The 22,204-nt window shown below is 42.8% G+C and overlaps 1 protein-coding gene across 4 annotated transcripts in view; it reads right to left on the bottom strand.

Moving 5' to 3' along the window:
- Positions 1 to 9,494: 9,494 nt before the first annotated feature.
- BICD2 (BICD cargo adaptor 2) overlaps positions 9,495 to 22,204 on the bottom strand; it is a 175,855-nt gene continuing 163,145 nt past the window's right edge. The window contains exons 7-9 of one of the 4 annotated variants that reach the window (XM_082265476.1): positions 13,289 to 13,496; positions 11,250 to 11,326; positions 9,495 to 9,956 (exon numbers count right to left, since the gene is read on the bottom strand). In XM_082265476.1, the coding sequence (XP_082121602.1) occupies positions 11,279 to 11,326; positions 13,289 to 13,496 (256 nt within the window). In that variant the 3' untranslated portion in view covers positions 9,495 to 9,956; positions 11,250 to 11,278. Of the gene's footprint in view, positions 9,957 to 11,100; positions 11,327 to 12,883; positions 13,497 to 22,204 lie in introns of those variants that run through there. The other 3 variants (XM_082265478.1, XM_082265477.1, XM_082265475.1) reach the window with 3 other exon arrangements.

Here is a 22,204-nt window from a genome sequence, read left to right as displayed (position 1 = left end):
TGCGATACGGCACTGCTTTAATTTAACTGACAATTGCACAATCGTGCGATGCTGTTCCCCAATAAAATCAATGTCCTTCTCCCCCCCACAAATATAGCTTTCTTTTGATGGTATTTAAACACCTCTGCGATTTTTATTTTTTGCGCTATAAACAGAAACTTGTGACAATTTAAAAAAATATATTTTTACTTTCTGCTATATAACATTCCCAATAAAAATCTTTTTAAAGAAATCTAAATTTTTCATCATTTTAGGCAAATTTGTTTTCTGCTACATATTTTTAGTAAAAAAAAAATCCCAAAAAGTGTATATTGATTGGTTTGCACAAAAGTTATCGCGTCTACAAGCTGGAAAGATTTAGGTCATTTTTTTTTATTTTACTAGTAATAACAGCGATCTTTAGCGCGACCACGACATTGCGGCGGACAGATCAGTCACCTAACAGACATTTTTGACACTTTTTTGGGTGGGGGGGGGGGGGGGGGGGACCAGTGACATTACTACAGTAATCAGTGCTAAAAATATGCACGGTTACTGTACTGACACTGGCAGGGAAGGGGTTAACACCAGGGACGATCAAAGGTTTAAATGTTCCCTTTAAATGTGCTTTCTAATTGTGGGGGGGATGGGCTTGCTGCATGAACACAGAGACCTGTGTTTCTAAATAAGAGGAACACAGGATCCCTGTGTTCATAACTGACAGAACAGTGGTTTACAACAGCAGACCGCCGCTCGCTCCCCATGGAGACAGATCGCAGGTGCCCGGCGTCAATCGAGGCCACCGGACCCATTGATTAGCTTCCCCTGTGGCGAATGGACACGCATTCGGTCCTGCGAAGCAACGTACAGGTACGTCGTTTCGCGGGACAGAGCCGACCTTTTACAGCGGCTGGTCGACAAGCGGTTAACAAGGTAGTCGTAGATGGACAAGTAGCTTTAAATAGACTTTGAAGTGTTTTTCCACTTCTGCAGTCGGATTTGAGAAACCTCCACTATATGTCGGTTATGCGTTTCCATTCTCACAGCATACCTAAAAGTAATTAAAAAATATATTTCTGCCCCCACCATACATCGCACCTGCGATGTGCATCTGATATTTTGGATGCTTTTTTCTTACGTATGGTACCCCAGCCGAGGTTGGGCCATGTTCCCTTGGCCCTGACCTGCGGCTGGAGAATATTCTGCACTGTTGGACCATTTGAATGATCAGGGTTGTATGCTCGCACGGGTTGGGGTTTGTGCAGAGCTGGGTGGGTTAGGGAGTTTATTGTGCTTTGTGTACCAATCTTATTCTTTTTAGAGCGCTGCAGCGGTTCTCTTTACATTTACTGTATGATGATTTATTGTTTTATTTTGTTTTCCCTGTACTATGCTGCCATATTTGCAATCATGTTTTTTCTGCCTCTGTGGGGGGGGTCTGGGCTTCCTTTTTTTTTTTTTTCGCTTACTACTATGGCCCTCTTGAAACGTTTACTTTGGAATGTCCAAGGCATCCGTGACAAACTGAAAAGCACAGCCCTATTTTCTTTTTTGAAAACTCAGTCTGCTGACATAATTGAATTGAAATGCATGCCACTGGATCTCTGGTCTGCGCTCTCAAAATCCCTGGGTGGGCTGGACCTACCACGCCACACATATCCGCTATTCGCGTGGTGTCTCGGTGCTGATTGCTAAGTCCCTCCCCTTTGAGGTGTGCTCGATGGAGACGGATCCCCAGGGAAAATAGGTGTTCCTCCTTGCCACCCTATCTCGTACTCCAGTCCTCTTGTTGGCTTACTACCTGCCGCCCCCTTATAATGCTAATCTCCTTGGTGCCAGGTTTGACTTTATGGCTAAGCACCCCTCTGTACCTGCTATTTGGCTGGCGGACTTTAACATGATTGTCAACCCTGAGCTGGACAAACTTACAATAGACCCTCTGGTGCGCCCTTTGGATTGTGTGACTATTTGGTCGCACTATGGCAGATATCTCGCTTGTTGACTCATGGCGGTACCTACATCCGGATGGAAGGGCTTACTCCTGTTTCTCAGCGTCACATGCTTCCATGTCTCGCATAGATTACATTTTTGTCTCGGCCTCTCTTACCCCTAAGCTGAAGGCGGCGGGTTTTTGCCCGCATATCTTGTCTGATCATGCCCCCTATTGGGTAGTTATGGAGGCTTTGTTCAGGCCCCCCTTTAGGTCACTTGGCAATTGAGTCGCTTCTGGTTAACGTGGTCCCAGGCTCTGATACACTGACCGCAGAATGGGAGTCGTTTTTTGCGATCAATGACGGTACCTCCGATGTCCTCAAGGTGTGGGACGCATTTAAGTCTCACGCTCGCCTTCACCTCACTGAACATATAGCTAAGTTCATTCCCCGGCAGCTCTCGCTGGGCTGAGACTTCAGAAGAGACTGGCTGAACAGCTCAGTTACGAGAGGGCTAGGCATAAGCTGTTTTTTGCCAGGCAGAAGATTTTTGAGCATGTTGAGCGTCCGGATAGATTATTGGCGTATCTGGCCCACCTGGATGCTCGCCCGCCAATTTTTTTCTCCTTGGCTGCCCCTGACGGTACCCTGGTTACTGATGCTCAAACTATTGCCACCATGTTTGCTGACTTTTTTTTGCGATACCTACTTATCCAGAGTTGACTTTGACCCCTCTGAGCTGACTACGCTGCTGGATGGCCTCCCTCTCCCTCAACTGTCGGGGAAGCAGGTGGCTGCGCTAGAAGCCCCTATCACTGCTGACGAGATCCAGATAGCCCTGACTAATTTTGCCCACTGCAAGGCTCCTGGCCTGGATGGCCTGCCAACTGAATTTTTTCCCACTTTTCTTCTGCTCTCATTCCCAGATTGTTGGCCCTTTACCAGGCGGTCTTTGAGGCGGGAGTCTTACCTGACTCCATGCGGGAGGTCCTTATTGTGCGAATACCTAAACCCGGGAAGGACCTGCTTCGACCTGAATCTTACAGACCCATATCCCTCCTTCAAACTGATGTGAAAATCTTAGCGAAAATACTTGCTCTCTGCCTCAACAAGGTGATTCTCTCATTGATACACTCTGACCAGACGGGTTTCATGTCAACCAAAAATACGGCATACAACACCAGACATCTCTTTATGAACTTACAGGCCTCTCATGACCAGCTTGGATCCAGGGTAGTAGTAACACTTGATGCGGCCAAAGCCTTTGATTCTGTCGAGTGGCAATATCTGTGGCATTATTTATGTAAATTTGGCTTTGGCCCACATTTTATTAAATGGTTGACCATTTTGTATAATGCTCCTTGAGCGCGGGTGCTGGCGAATGGTTGGACTTGTGGTGTCTTCCCCCTATCTAGGGGGACGCGGCAGGGGTGCCCCATATTCCTATTACTATATGCACTCACGGTCGAGCCACTTACAGAGGCTCTTCGCTTTACTGCTGGTATTGAGGGTCTGCGTGTTGGCCCCCTAGTTGAGAAAATGAGTCTCTATGCCGATGATATGCTTCTGTATCTTGCTGATGCCGCTCCTTCTCTGGCTACTGCACTTCAGGTTATTGAACGCTTTGGCCAATTTTCTGGGTTACGCATTAATTGGGATAAGTCCCAGATCCTTCCCATTGATGTCTTTCCCCCTACCATGGAACAGGCCTCTCTGTCCCAACTTAGGGTCAGCTCTGTTAAATACCTAGGCATTCATATATCTAGAGTGCTCTCTGATTTCATCTCCTTGAACGTGGAACCCCTTATTGCTCTCTTTAAGGCCAAAACTCAAGCTTGGGCCAAATTACCCTTGGGCGTTATGGGCCGCATAGGTCTCATTAAAATGATCCTTCTACCTAAGATACCATATGTCCTGTGGCATTGCCCTGTCTATTTACCCATGCGTTATTTCAAAATCATGGACTCCCATCCGGCACTCTTTCATCTGGGGTACAGCTAGGCGTAAACTCTCCTCGAAAGTGTTTAAGATTTCATCCTCCCTGGGTGGGTTGGTGGTTCCGGATCTCCCTTTATATTATTTAGCTGCCCAAGTGTCCCACTTTTATAACATTGACCAACAAGATAATTTGAGGTGCCGTCTGTTGGTCTGTGCTGATTCCATGTCTGTTACTCCGCACCCATTCTGTGATCTACTGAGAGGGCTGCTTGGGTCTCCTAGCTAGCCCCCCATCCAGCACAAGTCTTTCCTATCAATATAAAAGAGTCTGGAACCTGGCACTGACCAGATTGGGCTGTAGCCCCCAGCATAATGAGATGCCACTATAGATTACTGCCCGAACTCATGCAGATACCAGACCCGGTCGCTTGGATCTCTAGAGTTGTCTTTCAGCTCTCCCATGTGTTGCATCGGGGAAGCGTGAAAACCTTTTCTCAACTTAAGCAGGAGTTCGCCCTTCCTTCTCACGTTTTTTCGTTACCTTCAATTGAGTCATGCCCTGCGAGCTCAGTTTCCATTGGGGTGCCCTACCCTTGAAACTCTTGATGTGCTCATGGTGTTGACTGGCACAGATCCCCGGAAAATGATAGCGTTGCTTTGTGAGATGTGGATTACCCCTGCAGCTACTAGAGTAGCCTATGCTTTAAAGGCCAGGTGGGTACCCTTACTGGGGGAGATTGCAGATGAGGATTGGGGTGATGTTCTCGACAGTGTTAAATATTTTTCCCCCTATATGTCAGATAGGTTTACTCAACTTTGTATATTACACCGGACCCATCTTACTCCCGAACGTATAGCTAAATTTTGTCTCATTGCCCCAAATGTTTGTCATCCGTTGGCACACTCGAGCATCTCTTATGGCATTGCCCCATATATGTGGCTTTTGGGCCCAAGTCATCCAGTTTTTACATGACCAGATGGGTGCTTCGGTGTAGATGGATCCTGGACTCTGCCTGTTGGGCCTCTTTCCAGATGATGAGCTAGATAAACATACATTTAGATTTCTTAATGAAACTCTTTTTAGTGCCCGCAAGCTCTTGGCCAGGTGTTGGGAGCCAGGCTACAATGCCCACCCTAGCTGCATGGATCAATGACATAAATATCACTCTCCCATATAAGAAACTTATCTATGTTAATAGGGGTTGTCCGGGTAAATATAATAAAGTTTTGGATAGGTGGCTGAATGCTCCCTCAACTTGTATCTCTTAATATCAATGGGTGTAATTACTACTTCAGTACCTGGACCTTGTCTCCCTGGGGGTCCTCTATCCTTTGTTATGGTGGCTGGTATGTCATGCATGGTCATGTTATTGTGCTGTTATTTTTATTTTTTGATTGTTTCACATCATTAGTGTATTTGAATTTTCTTCTAGCGCTGTATCTTGCTACCGTTTCTTCCTGTATGTTATTTGTGCTTGTTTTCGTACACAATAAACTTGCTTTTTGAAAAAAAGCATATATATTTCTGACCTTTCTAGTTATACATAGTACTGGATAGGCAGCTTCCATGTTTAGAATCACTTCCAATGTGCAATTAGGGTAGAAAACTGAGGAACTTTTTTCTTTAAAGTGCATTAACATATTGTACAATGTACCACCCAAGCCATGAGATCTTTCTTTACCCTTTGTTAGGACAGACCATGTGTGCATCTGGTTTACAACTGATAATGAGCTCTACCAGCACAGTGCAAAGAGGGTTCATTTGGTACACATCTTCTTAACAACACAGCTGTGTGGGCACTGAAAGCTTACCACCCACGGGAGGTAAGTATAGTGGGAGGGGGGGAGGCAGAAGGGTGAAGGGTATTAGTTCACCTTTTAATTTTCACTGAAAACAAAATAAACTCTACACCCTTGAATGCCGATTATCAATCATTGGTTGGGAGCTGTGTGTGAGGAATTACCTATCAGTTTGGGAGTCAGCCTGAAGCAGCCGGTTGTCTTTGTGTCCCTTCCTCTGGGTACATTACATGCTCCAAAGCTTTGGAGGTCTGATAAGCAGCCTCTTATTACACACAGATTCGGGTGACATAAGGCTTCAGTACTCACTTTCTTGGTGACGGAATCTACCTATCAGATTGGGACTGAGTCGAATTATACTTATTACTCAGCGCTGCCCTACTTGGACTTTTATTCATAATGAGATCTACCAGCACAGTGCAAAGAGGGTTCATTTGGTACACATCTTCTTAACAACACAGCTGTGTGGGCACTGAAAGCTTACCACCCACAGGAAGTAAGTATAGTGTGTGTGTGTGTGTGTGTGGGGGGGGGGGGGGGGGCAGAAGGGTGAAGGGTATTAATTCACCTTTTAATTTTCACTGAAAACAAATTAAAGGTTAACTCCAGATACAGCAACAGTATGTTTTGTTGACAAGGAAAAGGTTTGTCACATCAATAAAAGCTGACCGTCGTAAGCACTCCATCAGTGTTTATGGTTTGTTCCAACCCCTCTAACAGCCACATTTGGAGGACAGCGCAAAACCTGGGTCAGCTGTGCATGGTAGCCAATCAGCTTCTACATTCAGCTTGTTCAGTTAAGCTTTGACAAAAAGAACCTGGAAGCAGACTGGTTTCTATGCAGAGCTGCACAAGATTTTGCACTCTAGTTTTAGTAAATCAACCCCTTTGTAGTAAATACAACATTTTTGGGTGTAAAAGGGGGCTACCAGATTCTGATGTCACCTACTGCACCCCCACAACCACCAGCCAAGGTTGTGGGGAAGAGGCCATTGTCTCAATCAAACATGAGTACAAGGTGCTTTTGGGGGGCCTGGTAAGGATTCGCTGTTTTTTCCCAAAATTTTATTGCCAGCTATTTTTTTGTTTACATTCAGCTGTCAGCGGGGAACCAGCTGACAGCTGATGAGCCATCAGTTGTTAAGGACACGGCGGCCGGCTTGCTGGCCCACTCCTCAACAACCACCAGCCAAGATTGTGGGGGGGCGTGCTCATTTTTTGGATTAGACTTCATGCTCAGATACGGGTCTGGTATGTGTTTTTTTTTTTTCTTTTAAATTTTGGCATGGGGTTCCACTTTAAATCCATACCAGACCCAAAGGGCCTGGTATGAATTGGAAGGGGACCCCCCACACTTTTTTTTCCCAAATTGTATTGCAGGCAATTTTTTTGTTTAAATTAAGCAGTCAGTGGGGGAATCAGACAACAGCTGATGAGTGATCAGTTGTGAAGGATGCAGCAATCGGCTTGCTGGCCCGCTCCTCAACAATTCGCTTTTGTTAGGAGTAAGCAGCTGCTGGCATCCTTAAAATTTGCATCAGAACCGTATCTAAATCACAGCTGAACCGCTAAACAGCTACTTTGGAAAGTCACAGTGAAAACAGGCCTCAAATTCGCATTTTCGAACCCGGCCTCAACCTCTAGTATGTGGACCACTGGGCATACCCTCACTCCCCCTCCATTATTCAGCTACTTTATGTTCACTGTAAGTATCCTGATTTGCTCAGTGCAACGCTCTCTGGATTACTTGAACCCAAGTTCTCCACCATCCCATTGTGGATCAACTGAATGCACATTTCTTCAGCAAGTGATATGTTAGATCTACCCATTGATGACTATCAGTCCTTGTCCTGACCCTCCATGTAAAGTTATGGATAATTATAAATACAAATCAGGCCAAAACAAGCTGGAAGTAAAATAGGCATTGCTGTCCTTCGCATTCAGATTGCACTGGTAAAATAATGCAACCAACATGAGTGGTTGCCACGTGGCTCCATCAGCTCCACGTATTCTTGGATGGTTGGTATAGGAAGTGGCACCACTGTTGTTTCTGTTTTCTTTGCTCCACTTTTCATAATCAACCCCTGTTAAAAGGACATTTTATGTTCACAGTGCTCTTCAAGATGACCAATAAAGTTTGTAAATAAAAAAAACACAGCAGACAAGTTCCTTTATCACCTTTATTGATACATGTGACTACCCTTACACAGGCAACTTGCTACACACAGCCTTGTATTAATATCTTTAACACTTTTCATTCACTAGACAAACCGTTATAAGAAGCGCCAATCTTGTGGATGGCGACCACTTCTGCTGTCTGATCTGTGTAAAGGTTACTTGGCAAGAGTACGTGCATATAACATGTAACTGAAGAACACTTTGCCACTAAAAAGTAATGCACATAAACATAATAATAATACAGTACTTTATGAAATCAGTTCAAATAAATACCCACTTACAGATGAAATTATTTGCCGTAACAATATTTTAAAGGATCAATACTGTAAAAGATGAGAATATAAAATCCCAACAACTAGAATTTATACTGTTTTTCCAGCAAACAGAAATCTTTTTTTCCCCCTTTTATTATGCAATTAGAATTTCACGTTACTATATCTGTCATCTTACAAAAATGACATTCTTGTAGTGAGTACCAATTTAAAACAATTGCTTTGGCCTCAACAAACTGTTGCCTATCCTCCAGGCAGGGCTTGTTGATGCGCGATCAGTTTCTGTTTCCTGCAAACAACAGAGCTTACCTAGGACATGCAAAGAGCAAAGATCAATGTGTTGTTCGTCACATTGGCCAGCCATAGAATATCAAGGCCGCATCCACCACTGTGGAAAGAAGACGGAGTCTGCATATCCCACCATTTGGTGGACAGCCACCACAAATGTATAAGTAATACATTTTGCGTTAATAATTAAACAAAAATCAAAGCTATTAGTTTTGGTTTGCAATCTTTATTTTCCTCAATCCCTGAATTAACAAGGATCTGCGCTGAAAAAAAAAGAATCACTGACCAACGGAATTTTTTACAATTTTTCTTTTTCCGTAAATATAGACTAAATTTTCCTAAAAATATGCAAGATGGCGTTTATTTATTTTTTTAAATGTTTCATTTGCACTTATTGCTCCATATGCTTTCAGAACCATTTTTTTTAAATCTTTGCCCTGTCAAAGCTAGTCTAAGATTCCCTCTTCTGTAATATAAAAGGCACTACTGGTATCCGTAACAAAGGCTTACAAACACTTGGTAATCGAGTTGAGAATTTAACTTTCTAGGTGTACCATAATTTGGCACGATAATAAAGAAAGCAAAAAACAAACAATTCCAATTTGGAATTTAAAAATTGGTACAGTTGTATAAAATTCTGTTCATCAGCAATTCTTGAATGTCCTAAAAACCAGGATAATCTGACATTTTAGGTAATACTACTTATTAAACTTTTTTTTTCTTTTCAAGTGCCTATTACTGTTTTAACCAAAAGTCAAGTTTTTTCCTTGTTACATTAAGCTATTCCTAAGAATAATAATATAGTATGAAAATCCCAGAATTTTCAGACCCTGGATTTTTTTCTTTTTGTAATGAACATGGCAGTTAAAACCAGTAATTATAACACAAACAAAAATATTATAGTGAAAAAGCTAATAAGACAGAACATATATAATTATATATTTATATTAACAAGGAGTGTTTAAACAAAAAAACAAAAAAAAAGAAAACCACAAAAAAAAAAAAAAAAAAAAAAAAAAAAAAAGGTAAAATTTCCTGTAACATGCTGATATTGAAATCAACAAGCACAAGCATTATTACTACCCCCCCCCCCCCCCCCAAAAAGAAAAAAAAAAAAATCAACATGTTGCAGCTATTAATGGAACTACGACATGTTCTATATTAGAACTATGTAAAATATAAAGAAACAAAAATTAATAAAGTATAAAAAGTGCACAGGTTTCATAATCGGATGTAAAATAATTAAAAAGAAAAGGAAAAAAATCCCACGCGACTGATACGAGCACAGAGATAGCGGATCATAGTGTTTGTTCAGCACTTGAGCTTTTTTATTTCCCCAGCAGCACTTCATGGTAAAGCTTTTATTTATTGAGAGAATACCAAGAAAAAGAAAGTTAAATAATGGGAAGGACAGCTTACTGTAAAACTTATTATAAAGGAGGGTGCAGTAGTTTCTTGTCTTTTTATTTTTTGTGCCATTGGCTCTAACTGTCAAGGGTAAGTTGGACTGGAATTACATGCATTTCAATGCATCGGTCCACACGTTCTTCTCCAGGGATCTAATCTACAACTGGAAAAACATAAAATAAAAGTTAGATACGTAACATTATAAATGGTGACTCAGTGAAAGGAGCTGCGCGGAGTAAGTTAGTCTGAAAAGAGCCAAGACCGGGCGGTTGTTAGTTGTCAGGCTTAGAGGAAAAGGTTTTGCTTTCAGCCATGAGCTCAAAGGGTGTGTACTTTTAAATAGCAGACTTCTTTCATTTATATAGTTCGTCATCTGCTATGGCATTTAAGCTAAACTGTAAGCGCAGTAAAAGGGAAGCTATAGATCTCCATGCAGTGGTCATGCAGGGTGATGCCGTTATGGGCATAAGGTGCCCACCGATGAAGGAACTGCAACAGGCAGCAAAGCTTTAGAAGTGGAAAAGCTTTAATCCACGTGGGGAGATTGGGACAAAAAGAATGCCTTAACTGTAAATTATTCATTAAAATAGTTATTAAAAAACACACTTCTATATTAAAAATACAAGCATTCCATACTCATTAAAAGAGGAATTATTTTCACAGTGCTGGAATAATTAGATCAATATTAGTAGGTCTACTGGTTAAGAAAGGCTGATTACAATGAGTATTACCCTTAAAAAAAAACAGTTAAAAAAAAAAAAATAATAATAATTTGCACGGTTTTGCTTAGGCAAAAACTACAGGCTACCAGTTCCTTTCTATTTAAAGAAAAACCCAAAATATATAAAAAAACAAAAAACAAGACACCGAGATTGACTTCTTTAGAATTGTAGTACTGGAGATTATCGCACTCTCTGAAGTGCCGTAACCATCATATTACAGGAGAAAGCATTCCATTTGAATTATTAGGACCTAGAATCCGCATTGTATTTAACCATCACCAAAGAAGACAAAAAGGTAGAAAAAGAAGAATTTTCCAGAATGCAAACATATTAAAAAAGAAAAAAAAAAAAAAAAAAAGGAAAGATCTTAGCAAAAGAAAGCCTTCAAGTAAGTGTAATTATTAGATAAAAATAAAACTATGTGAAAATGAAAACTCTCAGAAATATTATTAAGCCCTATTGTGCAATTGTAATTTTACAGATTTTTTTCCCCAAAATTAAGTTTTCTTTTTGTGCACTTACTGGCTAAAACAGAAATGTGCAGATTCAGCTTTGCTGCATTGAATAGTAAAGAAAAAAAAATCATATATATATGTTTGCAAAGTGCTCTGTGACTTGCCCACACACGTTTCAGAAGCCGAGTGATGTCTAACACACTTGTTAGTGGGCAAAACTGCAATCCTGTTAGCATGCACTTCTTCCACTCAGAAAGCAGGCAGCGAGCTCACCATTACCTTCCAGTAACAATGAGGACTTGTCCTGACTACTTAGTGGCAGAGTTCCTGGACACAGGAAGCAGGGTGCTGATTATCTATAAGGAATGGCAGTGACAGGGGATGAAGCATTGCCAGGGTCACTGGATATAGAAAACAGCAGGCAGACAGAATAGGCAGGGAGTGTTATAGACACAGAGGGGGATCAGAACCCATTCTTACATGTCCTGCCCTGGGAAGCGATACATGTACAAAATTACTATGAAAATTACAGGATGAACAGGGCTATACAATAGTATTTAAAGCAGGCACTTTCATTTTTTTGACACCGTATTGTACCTTTAATACCTTCTATCAGCTAATGTTAGCCTTCCTTTTGTACTGGCACCATTTCTAAAACAAAATACTTTTTTTTTTTTGCTTTAATAGAACTGAATTTTGACAAATGTACAGTTCCAATTAGCACATCCCAGTTGTCAATTTATGTGATGACCCCTAGGGGGCAGCATTTCTCTATTGTAGAGCCCTGTTACAATGTGTGCTTGCATAATGTAAAGCCTGTTTATTAAAACAAACAACTGTATTCTATGATAATATAGAATATAATAATATTAATAATAAAAACGCAGAAGTAACTGGCTTTCAACTTTGCCATGAATGCTTATTGATAATAGCTTGCCATGTAGAAAAAGTTGGACACTTCCAGATGCCGTCGATACCGCCGAGATGTCAATTTCTACAGCAATATTCAGGTTTTTGGTCTCTTCTCCACTTCCAGGAGTAGAATCAAGTATTTCTGTAGCCCAGGTTAATATTTGGATACTGTCAATTTCTTAATACTTGTGTTATGAATATATTCAAAGTAAACCATATTCTGGATATGGACAGGCTTCGTTCATAAGCCATGATGGCATCCAATGGGCAGGAAACCCATATCAAGCAGATTTCAGATCAGTTAAAGGTCAATTCTGATTGGCTGTTGTCATCTTGAACTGCATCAATTCCTAAACCTGTAGCCTATTCAGTTTGTGTGACAGGGTTATGAATGTTGAATAGCATAGCTTGAAATTTGGCCAATACGATTTGCTTTTGAAAGCACAAAGCTGAACGTAAAGCGATTGCAAGCCGATAAAAAAACTGAAAGACCTATTTCATATCAAATATTCCATAATCCTTTACAAGGCCTTTATACTTAACAGCTATTCTGGACTTCTAAATATATATGAACATTGCTATCACCTTAAGCAGAGGCCTATTTGTGCTATGCAAGATACAAAGATCGACGCATGCGATACAACAGGCTACCAGCCGCTACAGACCTGGTAAAGCCTAAGATCAGAGAACTGACACTTCACTGAAGCCGTTAATCACTGGTACTCTTTATATTTCAGATATCTGTTTGCACAAACGGTGGGCCTAGTGCATATGATTGGCTGAACGAAGTCACTGCCGCTGGCCCTTTTCTTGCATCTTAAAGGGTATCTATGGCAGGTCTTCTTTCAGACATTTATACACGAGTCCCTGTGCTTTTAGATGCTAAAACTGAACTCCAATTATTAATTTAAAGCCCACCTGTGTCATGAATCTATCAACTCGATTTTTCCCCAGATCCCAACTTTCTAATTTCAGTTTTCTAGATTTTATGCATTATTTAGTGTTAGGACACTGGATTTACAGGCGCCCGCTCGATCCGGTGCAGTGATTATGGCTTCAGTTTGGTATTTATTCCCACAAAGCAAACACATGCCTCACAGGTTAACCTTGGAAGTGCTACTCTGACACCTTCCCATGTTAACTTGCTGCAAGAGCCCCATACAAGTGTTAGTTATAACCAAGCTCAGCTTAATAATGCCATTTGCATACACAGGTCAACAACGAACCAGCACGAGTTAAGTGGCTGCAGTACTGTAGCGACTTCATGCGGACTATCCAAGCAAGGGAAAATACAAAAGTCATGCCTCCTTCTAGTCACAACAGATCTTATACTTTTCACTGCAAAACACTTGGTTGTTAAGGACGGACCCCTCAGACTTGTCGGCACAAGAGCGGACGTGACTTACACTGGGGTTACTGGTTTTGTTTTTGGATGTAGATTTAGTGCGCACGCGCTTGGCCTCGTGGTCGAGCTCCAGGTGCTCCAAGCGCTGTGTCAATGCCAGCTTCTGCTGGATGGCCATACGAAGCAGCGAGTTCAAAGTCTTCTTCTCGTCTTCTGCCGCCGCCAGCTGCCTCTGCATTTCATCAAGTTGTGTGACGTACTCATCGCATCTGTAAAGAAAAACAAAGAAATGATGCATTATACTGCACAACAGACATTGATATCAGAGCAAGACAACCCCCTGAAAGCAAGGTAACCAATGAAGGGAAAAATGCTGCTGGTTTTAAGTCCTGGTATGTCATCTGCCTTAACGTCTCATCTTTATCTCCCTCTATACCAGGGGTCTTCATACTTTCTAAATAAAGGGCCAGTTTAGTATCCGTCACATTTTAGGTGGGCCCGGGCTGTGGCCAGTGGTAGTAGAAAATTCCCCTGCACAAGTGGGAGTAAACAATGTCCAATCATTGATTTTAGTGGGAGGAATAGTGTCTCACTGTTGATACGAGTGAGAGGAATTGTATCCCCATCAAGCGGTGTCAGTGGGAGGAATTGTATCCCCATCAATGGTGTCAGTGGGAGGAATTGTATCCCCATCAATGGTGTCAGTGGGAGGAATGGTATCCCCATCAAGCGGTGTCAGTGGGAGGAATGGTATCCCCATCAAGCGGTGTCAGTGGGAGGAATGGTATCCCCATCAAGCGGTGTCAGTGGGAGGAATGGTATCCCCATCAAGCGGTGTCAGTGGGAGGAATGGTATCCCCATCAAGCGGTGTCAGTGGGAGGAATGGTATCCCCATCAAGCGGTGTCAGTGGAAGGAATGGTATCCCCATCAAGCGGTGTCAGTGGGAGGAATTGTATCCCCATCAAGCGTGTCAGTGGGAGGAATTGTATCCCCATCAATGGTGTCAGTGGGAGGAATGGTATCCCCATCAATGGTGTCAGTGGGAGGAATGGTATCCCCATCAATGGTGTCAGTGGGAGGAATGGTATCCCCATCAAGCGGTGTCAGTGGGAGGAATGGTATCCCCATCAAGCAGTGTCAGTGGGAGGAATGGTATCCCCATCAAGCGGTGTCAGTGGAAGGAATGGTATCCCCATCAAGCGGTGTCAGTGGGAGGAATGGTATTCCCATCAAGCGGTGTCAGTGGAAGGAATGGTATCCCCATCAAGCGGTGTCAGTGGAAGGAATGGTATCCCCATCAAGCAGTGTCAGTGGAAGGAATGGTATCCCCATCAAGCGGTGTCAGTGGGAGGAATGGTATCCCCATCAAGCGGTGTCAGTGGGAGGAATTGTATCCCCATCAAGCGGTGTCAGTGGGAGGAATTGTATCCCCATCAAGCGGTGTCAGTGGGAGGAATTGTATCCCCATCAAGCGGTGTCAGTGGGAGGAATTGTATCCCCATCAAGCGGTGTCAGTGGGAGGAATTGTATCCCCATCAAGCGGTGTCAGTGGGAGGAATTGTATCCCCATCAAGCGGTGTCAGTGGGAGGAATTGTATCCCCATCAAGCGGTGTCAGTGGGAGGAATTGTATCCCCATCAAGCGGTGTCAGTGGGAGGAATGGTATCCCCATCAAGCGGTGTCAGTGGGAGGAATGGTATCCCCATCAAGCGGTGTCAGTGGGAGGAATGGTATCCCCATCAAGCGGTGTCAGTGGGAGGAATGGTATCCCCATCAATGGTATAAGTGGGAGGAAAAGTGTCTCAAAAGGCCAGATAAAAGGCAAGCAGAACTACATCTGGCCCCCCAGCCACAGTTTGGAGACCACTGCCCTATACATACACACTAAAATACTGTAAATATAGGTTTTAAGTGGGTAGGGCTACGTGCCAACTGATGGCTACAGTCAGATTAGAATAATTTTGCTTAAATAAATTGTTCTAGCTACAGCCTACTATGGGGTGGGTTAGAGACCAAACATTAATATGGCTTACGAGCTCTCTGCATACCTTGGTTTCTATGATAAGCAGGTAGGGGAATGTTTACAGTAAAAAATATATAAGTAATTTACAGTTAAATACTGCAGATTAACACACAGCATTACAGGTAGATCTGCTCTTATGTAATAGATCCAGTGTTTCACTGAGCTTAGATTTCAGCTTTTATGTCTGTGAATGTGGTAAGGTGAACTTAGGTCTGCTGGCTTTAAGACTGGACTGAATGGTGTCTGAACTCCTAGTTTCTGTAACACCATGATTAAAGGAAACCTATACTTAAAAATACTAAAAATATGTAGGATGCAGTCACCGATTTGGAACAAAAATGCAGATTAGAACACTATAGTGAAATCAAAACTGAACCGATGCACGGCTAAGCTAAAGATTCACAATAACGGCCTCCATCCTTTATCTTTTCACCACTCCACTCAGACCGAGAATGAGGAAAAAAATCCAGTGCATGGTCAGAGTCACTACTCTTTTTGGAACTTATTTAGCGCTAAGGACTCTACACACACAACCCCATTAAAATGTGCCAATTACAAAGCCTAGCAGTATCACATGATATGAAAAGGAGCGAGTCACATGTTTCTTTGCCCTTAGAAATATCAGATATTTCAAAAGTACTTAAATTTTTGTACTTGAAAACTTTAAATAAATGAAAACGTCAATAAATAATATTAAAACATAAAAGGTGAGTGTCTTCTGTTGGGAAGCAGAACAATAAAACAAACTGACTGCTTTTTCCCGGAACGGGTAGACTACAGTTTTTCTTTAAGGTTGATATATCAGTTGACATTTCATCCACATGCGGACACTACAGTGACTACAATATCAAAGCTCCACCAGGTCCATTTTTCCTTGGCAGGTGCAGGAAGCCCTCCTCTACATGACAGGTTTGTTAATGGACTGGTGTTCTTAAGGACAAACGGTAGGGACACCAGATCTCACATTTTTCCCCTACTGGAAAGAATTTCTTCATTTCCCAGCAGGAGAAATCCCTCCAAAAAGAATACAGACAAACAAAAACACAAGTTTAGCAGAGGGGTGAAAGGGTTAGAACACCTGACAATATACCAATTGCCTCCAGGTATGAAGAATACCCCACTCCCCATTTCTTGTACAGGTGTGAGAGGGATTAAGGAACTTGGGGAAAACCTCTGCAATGGGGAGACCGAATTTTGAATACTTCCCCATTCTTTCAAAACACAAAAAAAGCTGGTCTGGAGTTGGGCCTTAGTGGTTCTAAAGGCTTTTTTTTTCTCCCAAATTAACTTACCTGCTCTGTGAATTGGTACTGTGCAGAGCAGCCCAAACCTTCTGGGGTCCCCCACTCGCACTTTAGGCTCCTCCTCTTCTCTGAGTGCCTTCATAGCAGGCCACTCCCTCCCCAGCCAGGCTGTGTGCGAATATTTACACAAACACACAGCATGGCTCAGCCCCACCCCCTCCTCACTAAATTGGACTGACAGCAGCAGGAGCCAATGGCTACCACTGCTGCCTGCCAGTCTTTGTGAAGAGGGACAGAGGAGAAAAGACTGCAGCCAGGCACAGCGCTGGATCAATCCAGGAGTGAGGTAGGTGTTTAGAGGGGGAATGCTTTCCTAGCCTTTATCTGGCCCTTGGTGCTCTATTCCACCCACTGACACCAATGATGGAGCACCATTCCTCTGCTGACACCATCAATGGGGCACTATTCTTCTCATTGATATCAACAATGGGACACTATTCCTTCTATTTAAAAACAATGATGGGGCATTGATGCCAGGGAATTTTCTACTCCCATTGACCACAGTCCGGCCACTCTAAAGCCTGAAGGACAGTAAGCTTCGATAGTTTGGAGACCCGTGCTTTAAAGGTTAAAAAAAATGTTTTAGCTTTAGAACCACTTTAAATAAAGATAATACATGGTTACAGGTTGGTGTGGGCAACCCAAGGATTTCTAACTTTGAAGGTTCATTTCATCTTCTGTGAATCCCACATGCAATATCACCATGACATGTATTATTATCACGTGCCAACATGCTTGACACATAAGAGTAATTATTCCAGTTTGGGCTGTGAAAATCATTTTCCATCAGTAGATCTGGGTGACCTGAATCTGACATTCAGGATCCCTGAGGACCCCTATTCTATTTATACCGAGTCTTTCAGCTTTCCTAAAGTGTAATTATAATACGCCATCCCCAGGGAGCCAGCTTCATGGATTAATAGTTCCCACTGTGCCCAAGCTGCCTCAGGTACTCTGCAGTCTCTGTAGTATGCAAAGAGCACAAACTAATTGCTGTATTTATGTCAAGATACAGAACTGGGGAATCATTTACACTCTGTGGGTGGAAGACACGTGTGGCTTCATGTATGGCAGGCTCTGGAACAAGGATTTACTGAGGGACATTAACTCCTACTTACAAAGGCTGCTTAGCTAAAGTAGACAGTTTTGCCAATTGTTGGCCACATAAACTTTTACAATTTTCATTTTATTTTCCCATCATTCAGTACGAATATAAAAAGGTCAGATTGCTATAGATCGCTGTAAGACCACTTCATCCACCACAAGGGTCTGCATTGTCCCAGATAGCAAAATTCTGTCACTTTTCCATGGAAGTCTAGATATGTGGAATATGCCTACTTGCTGACAGACACTGGAGACATTTTAGATGCAGGAAAACAGAAGCATCTAAAAATTTTACAAGCTCTTATATAACCTGGCCATATTTTGGCCAGTTCATCAGGAATTTGAAGCTGTGGGTGGCCCCTGTCAGCACCCTCCCACCTGACATCCTTGAATCCAAAAATCAGAGAACCCAATTGAAGAATTGTCCACCATATCGGGTTTTCATCCAATCAGATGCAGCCACTGTTAGTCTGACAACTGTGGGTGTGGTCTGTCAGAATACAAAAGGGGGCAGATGAGACTCCTCCCCATCCATTCTGTTTAGCAAGGATGGGAGATGTATTCGATTTTCTTTTTCAGCCTACGTGGCTGAATGACAGAAAGGTTACAGTGTATGGACAGCCTGATGCAAGCAAGACTTATATACTCTTAAAGTGTACCTGAACTCAAAAAGTAAAGATCTGCAAACTTAAAGCAGAGTACCTGTTTTTGACTCGTCCCCACTTCTGGGTGACCTCGCCGTGGCGAGGTCCCCTGGAAGTTTGGACCCCCTCTTCCTTCCCTCACTGCTGGGCAATTCACAAAGCGCAGCACGCTTCGTGCATGTGCAGTAGGGAATCGGCTGCGAGGCTTCACTGCCGATTTCCCCCTTACAAGGAATGGCGCTGGCAGCTCCCGAGAGCCGGCTGAAAAATTTGCTTTGGTGCCAACATATAGCGGGATTCCTGGACAGGTAAGTGTCCTAATATTAAAGCTCAGCAGCTACAGTATTATCTGCTGACTTAATTTTTTGGTGGGGAGGATGGAGCTCTGCTTTAAAGAGAACAAAAAATTATTATTAAGCCAATTTACTTTCTAACCTAAAGTGGTTCTAAACGTCAAAGTTTTTTGTTATTCTTACCTTAATGCATTCTCTTCATCAAAGTGAAAAACTTCGAACAACTTGTCCCCCCCCCCCCCCCCACCCCTCTCCGAAATCATCTCTAAATACTTACCTGCCAATCCAGCGCTGACCTGGCTGCAGCACCGCTCTCCCCGGAGACACCGAGATCTGCAATGAAAGTAACCCCCCACTACTGCTTTATCTAGTCTGTGGATCTGTGCTTAAAATTAAATCTTTCATATCATTTTAAAAACACCAGCCTAAAGGATTACTGCCACTGTGTGTCTGTGGATGCGCACAGCTCAGATTGGGAGCGGGCTAGCATGGGCTCATGATTTTCTGAGAGGGGACCTACAGGAAGGAGAAGTGGAGTGTGCTGGCAGGGGCCTCCAGAAGAGGTGGCAAGACTAGGTTGACACATATTCAAATGAATGGGCTGCTGTGCTTCCTAAAAAGCAGGAAAGGTCCCTGCAGCATTTTAGAAATTGTAGCCCACATGGTAATTGCTAGTGCAGCACGGGTGCATTTTCCAATGCATGTGACATGCCAATAGGATTAATGGAACCCGCTCGCATCCAGTGCATTTTTCTGTGCAGGTGGTTGTGGCTGCGAGTAAAGGTGCGGACCCGCAGTGAGAACCACTCACACAGATGTGAACCTAGCCCAGTGTTTCTCAACCTTTAAAATTTTGGACCATCTTGAGGCACCCCATTCCAAAATGTGAAAAACAAAAATAGTAGTTTTACATAATAAAGCAATATCCACACACTTGGGACACTCCAATTTAAAGGTGATTTGTTCTTACAAAGCAAATACACCTTTGTACACTGGTAGCGACTAGCATTCCAGTGTTTCTCATCTCCCTCAGTTGCTCTCCCTCATTCAGCTAATGTTACACGAGTACTAATGGAAAGGGGCAGGGAGGGGCAAACAAGGATGCTGTGCAGGCATCCAATGTCCTCCTTCTCAACCAATGACATCATTGGTTGTTAGGATGCCGGCAGCTAGGAGGTTCATTTTGGGCAAATTTTAGGCATTTTTTTAAGGCATCCCTAAAGAAATCTGAAGGCACCCTGATTAAAAAAAGGCTGGCCTAGCCTAACGGACCACTCTGTGCAATACCATTGCACATTGTAAAGGCTAATTTTTGTTTTCATTAAAATAAAAAAGAGGTTATACTTACCTGAAATCAGTTTAAATGCCTCTTGAAAAATAGCAGTGCATTCTTGGCATGCGAATATGCCTAGCCACTCTTGTGCATTCAGCACCATAGCTGTATATCAGCAGTGTAAAAGAGATGGGACTGCTGGTCTATTCAGAATATAGAGTGAGATTTGGTGCTGTCACTGCTGTGGTGCTCACTGTTCTTGGAGAGAAAGCTGTACTTGAAGATCTGCAATGAAAGTAATCCCCTGCTACTGCTGTATCCATTCTGTGGATCTGTGCTGCTTACAACTAAATCGTTCAGATTTTAAAAACACCAGCCTATACTAGTTTTATAATCCCCACCCCCACCTTCCCTAGGTACAAGTATGCTGCATTAAACTTTGTATTAGGATTGCAAACATTTGGAAAGATTTTATAACGGAGATTCAGCCTGTACAGTTAGTGTCAATTCCTCCGGCAGCAGGTCTATATATACAGTGACTAATGCTCAGCTATAGCTGATTAATATTCTGCACTGGAATGATCAGCACAGATGGGCACAAAGCTTAAACACACTTTAATGAAGCGTTTGGTTTAATTAATGCAGTTCAGCAGGAAAACATGTAGCTGGCAGGAACAGACTTCCCCACGCTGCTTTCCTAAACCATGGCATACAACCTTCATCATCTGAGAATCAAATGTAAATCATATGCTGAATGTGGCCTTTCCACTGCAGGAAACCAGTGTTGGACTATACAAGCATCACAGCACAGGGAACCTGTGCCGCAAGAAGTATAAGCTGCCAGTGCTGAGTTCTTCTGAAAATGCAATTGTTACTGCTGGATGGTCATGCTCTTTTATTGGCCTCAATAGTTTGTTCTAAAGCAAGCATGCAGATTTCATTGGTTGTATGCATGAGCCAAGCCCGTGACTCATAAATCACTAATTCTGCAGAAGACCAGGAGCCTAGCATTTTCAGGAGATCAGCAAAGCAGGAAAGGTTCACTTCAAATAGGAACCTGTAAGGACAGAAACATAGGAGATGCACCATGCATTTTAAAGTTGGTGCGGTAGTTAGTCAATTATTTGGAATACGTAGAAGCAATCTTGGGAGAAATCTAAGGAACTGCTGACCCACTTTTTAGTTGTTTGGCCGTCATGCTGACCCCCATTGCTTCAAGCAAGAACAACTGAATTACAAATCTGAAACAAGTGTGTAGGTTATAAAGGTGAAGTCATCTGCATACCTCATCTTGTTGGCTTAAAGTCCAGAAGTAAGAAGGCACCGTCCATGTTCTCCTCGTGGCAGGTTTCTTGTCAGTGGCTAGATGCACGTCTACATTACTGAGACTTTTTTTGGGGTGGGGTGGGAGGGGGTTAGTCCCAGACCCTGCAGCTTTAGGTTAGTAATTTTATCCCATGATTCCCTCCCCAAAGTCTAACTTTAACCTGATGTATTTGCTGGGAAAACTAACTCCATAAAATAGGTTACTGGAACTTTCCCTGAACTGAAGAATCTGACTGGTGGCTGAACACTGACACTTTCATGTACTATGACTTGATTAACAAAATACTATGAAATATGAGATTTTGGAGTTTAGCAAATTAGGTCCTTTAAAAACGTAACAAAATAAAGAACCTGTTTAGTATATGAAACAATCCCCATAAACATTAAAGGATAAGTTCACCATTGGGAACATGTAACATGTTTCCACTGCTGCAGCTTTTCCCCGACCCACCCGGGGATCTTCTCCCTGGACCCACTGTCACACTTTTTTTAACCTCTTGTTGCTGGTGCCTCTCTGCCATTTAATGGGTTTAGAATGCTGGGAGGCGGGGCAGGGTTTTTTGATCACGTGGCCTCCGTGATTGGCTGTCACGGCAGTCACATGATCGGAAAAGCTCCCGATCACAAGTAATGATCGGGAGCTTTCCGTTAGCCACTGGTAACTGTGCCAAGAGCGTGCAGGGCGTGTGCTCTTGGCACAGCTGTTTTTACACTAATTCACGCAAACATGTTGCCACTCGGCATTAAGGCCCACCTGCCGAGAGGCCACATATTTGCGTGCAGCTGGCGCATCATTCATTCACTTAGTTATGTGAATGGGAGAACTTCAAGTACCTACATCCTGTGTGGCTGTCAGCTTGTAGTTCTCAATAAAACTACCAGGGCCCTGTTGAATGCTCTAGGTCAGTGGTCCTCAACTCCGGTCCTCAGGGCCCACTAATAGGCCAGATTTTAAATATTACCTTGGGGAGATGCAGACTAGAGTACTGCAATCACTGAGCAGCAAAT

The sequence above is a fragment of the Pelophylax lessonae genome (genome assembly GCF_965119305.1).
Source record: "Pelophylax lessonae genome assembly, chromosome: 8".
NCBI lineage: Eukaryota > Metazoa > Chordata > Amphibia > Anura > Ranidae > Pelophylax > Pelophylax lessonae.
The sequence above is the reverse complement of the archived record's forward strand: the minus strand, read 5'-3'. Positions and strand labels throughout refer to the sequence as shown.